Below are 11,578 nucleotides of genomic sequence, written 5' to 3'. Positions count from 1 at the left end.
GTTCATCTATTCAAGCCACTACTCAGGAGACCCAGAACCCCAAGCAAGATGGGCAAGGTCACTGCTGTCAAGCTCACACTCGGACAGGGAAAGGCAGATACTAACCAATAAGCACGTCATCTACATCCGCTTGTGCTGCAATGAGGAAAACTGAATGATGTGTCTAAGAGCTGCCTGGAGCAGATTCGGATCACATGGTGATAGACGACTTTCTATCACTGAGGCAATGACGTGTTGCCTAAGGATGCTCCACGGAAAGTGACAGCTAATGACATAGGAGTGCTCTGTGGAGAGACACTGGGTATAAAAGTGTTCAGGAGCAGAATTGGCCACCCATAAAGAACAGCAAGCGCCAATTCTCAAAAATTAAAAGTTAAGTTGTATGTGGGTGCGGGGACAGAATAACTAAGATTAGGGCTAGAACTGTACCCCAGAGGACAACAGGTACCAGATGTCATAGGAAAGGCAGGTAGGGCAAGCAAAGGGAAGCTCTGTGGCTGTTAGCAAGCTCCGTCTATCATAGGAAAGGGGAGCTATGTTCATTTACACTTCTAAAAGCCCACTCTGGGTTCTGTGTAGAGGAAGGAAGAGAACAAAGGGCAAGCAGAAAAACATAAAGGCCAAGGGCCTCCGCAGACCACACACATTCCCTGTGGCCACTCTGCTAATATTTACATTAAGAAAGCTTACTTTAAGATGGTGTGGCAGCACACGCCTTTAATTCCAGCATGTTAGGGAGGCAGAAGAGAGGAGAACCCTGAGGTTGAGGCCAGCCTGGTCTACAGAGTAAGTTCCAGGACAGTCAGGCTACAAAGAGAAGCCCTGTCTTGAAAAACCAAAACAGAAAAGAAAGCAAGCTCCCAGTAATGTTGACCAATGTTGGCTATGGTTTTCATTTTATATGTCTGAGGCCTTAAAGACTCTATCTAGAACTAAATTGTAATCTCAAAAAATAACTCTAATTAGTATCTATGATCTCATAATCCTAATTGTCTCTAGAAAATGTTTCCAAGTCTGCTATACACAGTGTGGCTTCAAAATGTCAGAAAAGATAGTCACATTGTATACAGGTTTATGTATGTTTATTGCTGTTTCATGAATCCTAGTCTCACAAAACTGGGTTTCTTTGTTCTTATCAGATGTTAAATTTACTTTTTTTTATAATTTTTATTTTTTTTAATATTAGTTACAGTTTGTTAACTTTGTATCCCTGCTGTGTCCCTCTCCCTCTCTCCCTCCCAACCCCACCCTCCCATACATTTACTTATAAAAGATTCAGTTGTTAATTATTCTGGGAACAGGAATTATTGTCCCTGTCTACTTAGATCCTACTACGAGTCTTGAGAAGATGGCATATCCCTTCCTCCCACCACTTTCTCGAGATGAAGAAAGCTAATACAAGATAAGAGGGAAGAGCTCCCTCCTCACAGCAGTATATGAACTACACCATGCATAAGAAGAAAAACAGACCTACCTCTGCCTCAATCTCTGCTTGTCTTTTCTCCAAGAGTTTTGCCACGGCCATGGCTCTGTGCTTGCCAGAACGTTTGCAGCTCACAGCCCATTCACACAACAATGTCACCACAGCTTCATCATTGGGGGCAACCTAGTGACCAAGAGAAATGTACCAACCATGTCATGTTAACACAAGCAAAGGACTGCCTAATCCTTAGAACTTGGTTCTCAAGTTTTACTAGCAGAGGGCTTTCAAATCGTTTTAATTTCAGTAGGAAAGGAAAACGTCAGTTATAAAGAAAGAAAACACTCAAAATTCATCTGAATGTGAAATAATTCCAAGCAAACCAGAGATTATTAAAGAATATGGCCACTGAACTCCAAGAACAGCTATTACAAAGTCCGTATATTCAACTTCACTATTAAGCTGTCAGAGTGTTGACTATGATTCATTTGCCATGTAGTTCTATCAGGCTGTGTTACTGAATGACCAGTGAGAAGTTGAAGAACCAAACAAGAGAGAAGGCTGGAATATTAATGATGTTTGCATGACTCATTACACCATGAACAACAACCATGAAGAGGGGAAGTCAAGCGTCTGAAGAACCAACAACTGAAAGCAAACCTGGTCAGCAGCGGGCCCTAGCCAAATGCATTATCATTCCGGGAATAGGCTAGTGACTAAGGATGGGAGGACTTCAGGGAGCCAAGGGACATATCACAGCTGGTGGGGTTGAGGGATGACAGAAGAAGGACTGGGTTTTTATGTCCTGCCTTTGCTTTACAGAATCCATGCCAAGCTTCAGCATACTGGCTACAAGACTATACTATTTCTCTGGAGCATAAACATTATGCTACAAAAGGTAGATGACCACAGTTTTAGGACTTAAATACAATGTTGGACTTTCTTAATACTTTAGAATTCATGAGCTCGGGCAAGGTTGTGCTACAGTTATGAGCACGATCCCAGGAAGCAAATCACAAACCTAAATCCAGGCTTGTGGGACCTCAGACACAAGGACTCCAGAATAAAAATGGATGAGTAGCATCAATACTAGCAAACAATTCAAACCCTAAAAAAATCATTTTGCTCTGACACTCCATTTGAAAGAGACCTGTTTTTCCTCCCCAGCAGGTATCTCTTGCAAATGGCTTCTCAGTTAGGGTTGAGACTGTGTCCATTTCCCTTTTCGGTGCTGGGAATTTTGTCTGGCTTGAATGTGCGGTTCCTGTGCATGCTGTCACCATCTCTGTGAGTTCCTATGTGTATCCCCGTGTACTGGGAAGACACTGTTTCTCTGAAGTCACCCACCACCTCTGCCTCTTAGAGTCTTTCTGTGTCCTCTTCCACAAAGATCCCTGAGACTTAAGATGAGGGCTTTGATGATGACATTCCTTTTAGGACTGCATGCTCCAAAGTCTCTCACTCTCTGTACATTGTCCAGTTGTGGGTCTCTGTGTTAACACCCATCCACTGCAAGAAGCAGCTTCTCTGATTTGGGCTAAGCAAGGCGCAGTACAGTGATGTTATTGGGAGTTATTTTATTGTTGTGTTCATTTAGGAGAATAATGTAGTTGGGAGTTATTTTATTGCTGTGTTCATTTAGGAGAATAATGTAGTAGGTTTGCCTCTAGGCTTGTGACCTATCTAACCTCAGGTTCCAGGCTACTTTAGCATTGTCAGGCAGCCACACTCCAGGAAAAGTCCCATGCCCAAGAGCAGCTGGCTAACACAAAACAAAGTGCATGTTTTGAAGAATTTTTTGGAGGTGGTCTTTTGTTTTGTTTTGGTTGGTTTGTTTGGTTTTAGATTTCTTGTTTTGTCTTATTGTCTTTTTTGCTTGCTTTGATTTTCATTTCTTAGGGTCTTGGTTTTTTACTTGTTTATTTGTTTGTTCTGAAAGACAGAGCAGGTATAGGCATACCTGAAGTTGGGTGGATAGAGAGGTAAAAGGAGAACAGATTAGAGTTAGAAGGAGAAAAACAAGATCAAAATATACTGTATGAAAGCAAAAATTTTAAATTAAAAAAGATTTGCTTTTAGACTTTTATCCATTGTTTCTTGAATTTCGTCCTCTATATACATGTTGATACAATCTTGCAGATACTTTAAAGGGAGCTCTGGGTATCTGGGTCTCTCCCTCTTTCTCTTTCTTTCTCTCTCTCTGGATTTCTGAGACAGGGTTTCTCTGTGTACCCTTGGTTGTCCTGGAACTCACCCAGGAGACCTGGCTGCCCTTAAACTCACAGAGATCCACCTGCCTCTGCCTCCCAAGTACTGCGATTAAGCCATGCACCACCACTGCCCAGATGTTCTGGGTCTCTTAATTTAAGGCAAGAGATGGGATAGTGAGATGGTTTGGTGTCAAGAATACTTGTTCTTGTGGAGGAGCTGGATTTAATTTTCAGCATCTACATGATAGTTCTCAACCATCCATAACTACAATTGCAAGGGATCTGACGCCCTGTCCTGACCTCTGTGGGAACCAGCTGCATTCGTGTGATGCATAGACATACTTGCTTTCAAAATAGTCATTAAATGAAATAAATCTTTTACAAATTTTAAAAATAAACAAGGAAAATAATTTAAGTGAAATAAATTTTGAGCATGGCATTTTTTAAAGATGACGTGTTAAGATTTTTTTTTTCTGACTAACACAAAAGCAGGGGGAGTTAGAGTCAATTCCTGAAGCACAAGTTTGGATTCAGAAAATTAAAGAACCTAAACAGTTGCACTAGTAAAAAACCAACCAAACAAACAAACAAAAAAACTGATAGGAACATTTTAACCCAATTAGTAAGTTCCATTATATTCACAATTTTTAGGCATTTTCCCTGAATCTTCAAGATCATAAAACAACACATATTTGTATTCTACAGCATAAAAACAAACTAACAAAAAAAAGGACACATTCTTGTTACAAAATCCAAGTACTTTACTGCTAGAAGCCTCAGGCCTGACAGTTTAATCTTCTTTAGCTTCTGTCCTCCAGTCTATGGAGGATTTTACACCGAAAGGAGACATGCTATAGTACATAAGGTACCCTGCTTGTGTTCGGTAACATTTCCAGGTGAGAGATGTCTACCAAATGAACCCCGGCAGGAAAATCACAGGAACTCACAAAGCTGCATTCTCTTCTCAGCAAACAGCAGCTTTTAAGGCCACCCATCTCTTGGGAATTATCTATGACTAAACACTCAATGTAGCTGTGGAGAATGCCCCCATGTGCTCATGTGTCTGGTAGAGCTGTTTGGGAAAAACTAGGGGTGTGGCTTGTCAGAGGTGGGCTTGGAGGTTCCATAAGCCTATACCATTAATGTTCCCTCGTCTCTCTCTCTCTTTCCCCCTCTCTCCCCAACCTCCATCAGTGTACCACACACTCCCCTCCATGACAATTCAGCCTCACCGCTGACCCAGAAACAATGAAGGCAAGTAACCATGGGATGAAACCTCTAAAATAATGAGCCAAAATAAAATTTTCCATGGCTAAGTAGTCCAACACAGCAGTGAAAAACTGATTGGCATTCTTAATGGATATAGCACTTAAGTGTCTTGACTTACACTTTTAGAAAATGATTTATTTGTTTTCTTTATATTAAGCAAGAAAAATGAAAAGAGATGAAGTATTTGCATGAATATGATGCCTTTTATATAGCACATGGTTTCCTTTCAGCCATGCCCCTGCCTCCGCTTTCAAACACTTTCCTGTCTGATTGTATACCAACTGTAAAGCAGATACACATGTCATTAATCTATGCACTCCTCTCCTTCAGAGACAGAGGAAACACCCACAATGCTGTTGTCCTGAAGTTCTCTTTCTGGTGCAGCTGGTCTAGCACTTTCACTACTCTGTACAAAGTCTATTTCCCGGGATCCCAGAAAGAGAAATGAAAGTAGCTCTTCCTGCCACCTTTGTATCTTCCTGTTTATCCGTGTCCCAGAAGCACCCAAAGATGCAGCTGTCTCTGCTCTGACACCAGCCATTATCAAAAGGAGAGGCCAAGAAGAAGGAAGTGGTCCAAGAGCCCTGCAAAGCTGAGGGCCCATCCCCAGCCAGCTGCTTGGAGACTGACTCAGTACTTGGAAGCTGAGGGCCCCACAGCTCACTGCGACTCCCCACATGAGGCTGCTGACACTCCAGCGCTATCACCTGGGAGGAAATCCTGACCAATTTCAAACAGTAAATGCCACAGAAGCGTGCACCAGCAGCTGGGAAGCAAGCTGCATTCAAGCAGGCAGAGCCCAGACCTGCTGCATGACCTGGAAAGGCTTATATATAGATCCTGACCCAGATCACAACCAGTCTGTAAACAGCCTCGAGGAGATGCTGCCCAGTTCGCACAGGGCATCCCACACCAGTCTACACCACTCACCAGACCGTCATCAGACTCTGAACTCTGAAATGAATGCTAGAATTTCTTTATTTTATACTACACAGAGTGAAGAAAAAACGAAACAAAACACAGAACTGGAGTGAAATATAAAAGGGTTTCGAGGTTAATTTCCTACCTCCTTTGCAGCAGCACTCAAGCTGACACAGCAGCAGCAGATGACAGGGGTCAAGAGAAAGAGTAAAAAGACTGCCATGTTCCATGAACTATTAGTGAAATCATGCCCCGCGCCTGGCCAGCCAGGCCTGGTCAGCTCACCACAGGCAGAACCTAGTATCAAATGTCTTCACTTGGGTGCTAGAATGTCTAATGGGCTTTCACTGAATACTGAAGCTGATGCTGCCCTCAAATCTGGACAGATGTTCTCCCCATCTCCCACAAGGAAGGAGAGAATTGAATTTCCACCTAAGCCATTTCCAAACAGCAGAGACTTGGAGGGACTGAAGTCTCCCCAACTGGTATGGGGAGGAACACTCCAGTATGAGCAAACCTCAAACCATAGTGACTAGACGCTGGTAACTTTATCTACCATCTCACATGCTACATCAAACCTAGACGAATTACAAAATAAAAAATAAAAAAAAAAAAGGAAGTCCATTTTAAAGACAGGAGATGGGTTTCTGAGTCCTAATCAGACACCCAAATATGCTTTATCTTGCTAGAGAACAGCTAGCTACATCATATTGGTTCTGCCAATAAAACATAGACTATTTTATTACTGGCAACAATAGCAATTTTTAGAATGTATTTACTACCAGTTTTTTTAAATCTCAAAGTATTCATGTTCAAGTGTTGTATAAATTATTTAAGATCTCTAAACACACAACTGTAAATAACTTGCTCTAAGCTACATAGCTATCATTCAACATTTTAATGTGAATTCCAGAAATAACTAGTGATTCAATGGTCAGGAAAACAGTAGCCCCTGAGCCAGCCATAATGCCACACATCTACAACCCTAGCACTGATAAAGTCTGCCTGAGCCACAGAGTGAGACTTTACCCCAAAATAAGAAGGGAAAAAAAGGGAGAGGAAAAGGAGGGGAAGGAAGGAAGGAAGAGAAAAAATAAAGGGATAAAGAAGTGGAGAAGGTAGAAAGATACTGTAAGGAAGAACAGGGGACAAGAAACCCTGATAAAAAGTAAATGGAGGAGAAAGACAAACACGGTATATACTCACTTATATAAACCTATAAGATATGATAAACATAATGAAATCTATACACCTAAAAAAGATAATCAAGAGAGCGGACATGGGGTAAGATGATCAATCCTCGTTTAGAAAGACAGATGGGATGTGCACTGAACGTATGACAGGAGTCTACTGAGTGCATCTGAAAGACTCTAACTAGCAGTGTTTTCAAAGCAAAGACTCATGACCAAAGCTTTGGCAGAGTACAGGGAATCATAAGAAAGAAGGGGAGTTATTCTGATGGGGAAAGGATAGGAGCTCCACAAGGACCAAATATATCTGGGCACAGGGTCTTTTCTGAGACTGACATTCAACCAAGGACCATGTATGGATATAACCTAGAACCTCTGCTCAGATGTAGCCTGTGGTAGCTCAGTAACTAATTGGTTTCCCAAAGTGAGGGGAACAAGGACTATTTCTAACAGGATCTCAATGACTGGCTCTTTGGCCTCCCCACCCCCAAGGGAGGAGCAGTCCTGTTAGGCCACAGAGGAGGGCTATGTAGCCAGTCCTGAAGATACCTGATAAAACAGGATCAGATGAATGGGGAGGAGGTCCCCCCCATCAGTGGACTTGGAAAGGGGCACGGTGGAGATGAGGGAGGGAGGGAGGGACTGGGAGGGAATGAGGGAGCGGGACACAGCTGGGATACAGAGTTAATAAAGTGTAACTGATAAGAATAAAATAAAATTCAAAAAAAAAAAAGTAAATGGAGAAGTAAAATTGTCACTTGCAACCTTATGAGTAAGTACCTTAATATAAATGCACATCGAATACTAAAGGAATATTTTTAAAATGTCAATGCTGAATGCTTAACATTTTAAGTATTTAAATGTTAATATTTAAACATTTAATCTTACAGAAGGGGCTGTCCTTTCGGATATCCTCCCAGATTAAAAGATATAAGTGTGAACTAAAGGGTAACAATACTGCTTTTATCTTACTTTTAAAAACCCGCGTGTTAACCACAAAGCCTCTCGTATCTCCTTCCAGAATGTAACCAATATTTGATATAATTACTGTTAAACCAGCCAACGCTTGCGTTCCCTTCCAACTGCTACACCATCCAAGACTCACTCTAGGGCCCACATTGCCCTCTAGCGGCAGGAACTACCACCACAACTGCACAGCGGAGAAAGCCTTCCTTAGGAAGAGGCTCAAACTCTGCCTTCCTTCTCAGATCAGAAACAGTCAGACCAGGAGTGTTATGGTGTGAAGACAAATATCCCCCACAGGCTCACATGTTCCAATACTGGTCTCCAACTGGTGGTGGTTGGGAAGTTCATGGAACCTTTAAGATGGAAGAAGTGTCACTGAGGGTAGACAGAGGTATTTTGCCCCAGCCCCATTTCCTATTCTCTCTACTTCCTGTGTGGACAGGATATGCCATTACTCTGCTTCCTGACTGGCAGGCCAGCATCACCCACCTTCCTCCTGTCACATCTCCTGCCCATCATAAGGGACAGTAGGCCCTCTGGCACATAAGCCAAAATATAAATGTTTTTTTTTTCCCCCCTAACTTGCTTTGCTTTTTTGGCAAGGTATTTTATCACAAAACTAATCCACAAAGATAAAAATCTATTTTAAGAGAAATTCTCAATATACTAATTATACTACAACAATAATCATTTTTGTTAATTTTAAAACAGAGTAAGTGTTTCTGGAATTTAACCTGGCAGAAGGTCTTGCCCGCAATGGCAGGATCCAGGTACCCACTGGGAAGAAACTCGAAGCCTGGAAACACTGGAAGTTTATTCAGAAACATCGCAACCTAATTTCCACCCTTGATGAGGTGGCCTCCCTAACACTTACTTGTGAAATTAGTTGGGAGTAATTTGAGTTTCCTTTCACAGGGCGTCAGATACAGATATCCTGCCTATCAGACATTTACTATTATGATTCACTAACAGCGGCAACGTGACAGTAAGGAAGCAGCAACAAAATAATCTTACGGTTCCACCACATGAAGAACTGAGCTAAAGGGACGCAACATTAGGAAGGTTGAGAACCACCGGGATGAGGCTTTAATTTATTTTCCTAAAGGCTTATTTATTTTTCATGTATGGGTATGGCCTCCGTGTGTGTGCAGCACACGCAGTCCTGGTGCTTCTGCAGGTCACAGGAGGTTGATGGATCCCTCAGAGCTGGAGTTTAGATGGCTCTGTGCGGCCATGTGTGTGCTGGTAATCCAAACCGCTTGAAGGAGCAGCAAGCCTGCTAACCATCTCTCCAGCCCTGGAGCAGGAACTCTTAGTTAGTTAGTGCAACAAGGCTGAAGCGTTCTGGATGCGATTGGGCAAAACCCAAGAAATATGTTCACTTGGCACAAAAAGCCCTGGCATTGCAGACAACTCTCACCAACATGCAAAAAAAATTAAAATAAAATAAAATAAATCTCACTATTCCTGAAGCATTTTAGCCACAAAGGTCCTGATTACAGGGATGGAAAGTTTCTGTCTTTGGGGACAAGAAAAACATGAGAGCTAAGAGTCATATGGACTCATATGCTCTCAGCTAAGTACAGAAACTCACTTCGGCAGAGACTCCCAAGAGACAAAAACTCCACTCAATGTGCACCGTGCTCCCAACACTGATCCCCTGTAGCTCCTACAGTCTTGAACCTGTTTTTGAGAAGAAGATAACGGCTCACAAATTATTCCAAAAGAGGAATACTCTGGAATGTGTGCCAGGCTCCTGCTTAGGAAACAAAGCATTTTGGTTGGTTTCATTTTTTTCATCTTTTCTTTCCACAAACCCAAGACCAATGGAAAGTTTAAAAACCAAAGACATGTAATAAGCTAGCTAAAGTGTCTTCTATGAAAATGTGCTGACTTCCCTTAGTATTCTTTGTATGTGACACAAGCTGTATATATGAGGACCATTTTTATAATAAAATAAAAAATAATAATTCTTTTATTTTTATTTTATTTTAAAATAGAAATAAAAGTATTTTATTTCTCTGAGGACTGAGTAAGAAAAGCAGTAACTGAAAATTTTACATTCACAATCTTTTGATAGGAAAAAAATTTAAAAAGTTTCAAAGACCATTCTCATACATAGCCATGTGCTGCCCTCTGCTGTGCTACAGCCTACATTACACTCCTAAATTAAAGCCAAATAATCTATATAAAGTCAATCTTGTACTAAAACTACAATGTAGAGAAGACGAGGAAAGGTTAAAAAATATTCCCTGTCAATATATAAAGTTAGAATGAACCCAACAGACATTCCATTATAATAACGGTGAGTCACCTTGGTCTCAAAAAATAAAGATTTGTAATGCACATGCTTTCATAAAACATACATCATACTAACAACTTGGCTAAAACTTATTGAATGAGAAAAAATAAGACAAAAACAAGAACAGTAATACTGAATACCTCTTGGTTATCTTTGTTTTGGTTTGCCCAGAAAATTTTATGATAAAGTGTCTCCATTGAATTGCTGGAATCAGTTCGGTCAAAACAATGACGGTCCAAGACTTCCAGTGTGTGCAAAACCCGGCTAATCGTCACCCCTAGATTAAGAAATTAAGGAAGCAGTTAAAAAAGCCAGAATATCTTAGTAATAAAATTACATTAGGAAAAGAGCCCTGTAATTCTCAGCATACAGTATCAAGGAATTGTAAGAACTAAACTAGACATTTTGGACAGCCAGTAGTGAAAGGCTTAAAGGTCCTTCATTCACGTGAAGTGCTTTGCAAGAGTGAGAAAGAAGAAAGCGCAAAGCCCAGTGATGCTCTGACCACTCAGTCTTCCATAGTATACTGTACCTGCTGTCGACTCCTGACACTTGTCAAAAGACCACCTAACTTCCACCGCTCGGCCTCGTTGTTTTATCTGCTGTTCTACCTCATAAATCCTTGCACGAACCTGAAAGATAAACACTTCAAGTTAAGGTGTACTTGGAAACTCTCAATGGCTTCCTAAATCATGTCAAATTTTCTGTGTGTATAGAACATTGTTGGGTGAATGCCAATCTTAACTGTATCACAGGAAACATAAATTCCTGCATGAACCATGCATTTTTAAATGTATAAGTGATGACTTGTCTCAATACTAATGCTTATAAAAACAAATGCCTGCAGGAAACGTAACAGGTGAAATGTCTTTACAACAGTTAGGGTGAGACAGAGACTGGAATATCTTTGGTTTAAGCAAGAAATGAATGAGGAGTGCTTCAGTGACTTAAGAAAACAACTCAGTGAAAGACAAGTATCTTGTGCTGAGTATTAGTGATAATCCCAAAACTTCTGCTGCATAAAAATCTTGAGGCAAATAATGCAGCACAAATAAAAACACACAATTACTGAGCATCACAAACTATTATTCCAGGGCTCACAGTCAGGATCATAAGCATCACCAAAACTGTCTGGATGGCAACTGCCTGGGTGGCAGAACAGTCTATGAACATCTCTATTAAAAAAAAAAGGGTGGGGGGGGGAATCCAGAAAGTCACCTAGACTCATGGCAGAGCTGGGAGAGGCATTAAGATATCACAGACACCATGACAAGGCATAGCCCACCACACCTAGGTTCTT

At 41.2% G+C, this 11,578-nt stretch overlaps 1 protein-coding gene across 7 annotated transcripts in view; it reads right to left on the bottom strand.

Moving 5' to 3' along the window:
* Med12l (mediator complex subunit 12L) overlaps positions 1-11,578 on the bottom strand; it is a 314,509-nt gene that overhangs the window by 241,314 nt on the left and 61,617 nt on the right. For all 7 annotated transcript variants that reach the window (XM_060378349.1, XM_060378355.1, XM_060378351.1 and 4 more), the window contains 3 exons: positions 10,811-10,910; positions 10,419-10,555; positions 1,475-1,606 (listed from right to left, as the gene is read on the bottom strand). In XM_060378349.1, coding sequence (XP_060234332.1) covers positions 1,475-1,606; positions 10,419-10,555; positions 10,811-10,910 — 369 coding nt within the window. The remainder of the gene's footprint in view (positions 1-1,474; positions 1,607-10,418; positions 10,556-10,810; positions 10,911-11,578) is intronic.

This window comes from Meriones unguiculatus, chromosome 2, assembly GCF_030254825.1.
Source record: "Meriones unguiculatus strain TT.TT164.6M chromosome 2, Bangor_MerUng_6.1, whole genome shotgun sequence".
NCBI classification, from domain to species: domain Eukaryota; kingdom Metazoa; phylum Chordata; class Mammalia; order Rodentia; family Muridae; genus Meriones; species Meriones unguiculatus.
Note: the sequence above shows the minus strand (reverse complement) of the source record. Positions and strands in the feature narration are given on the sequence as shown.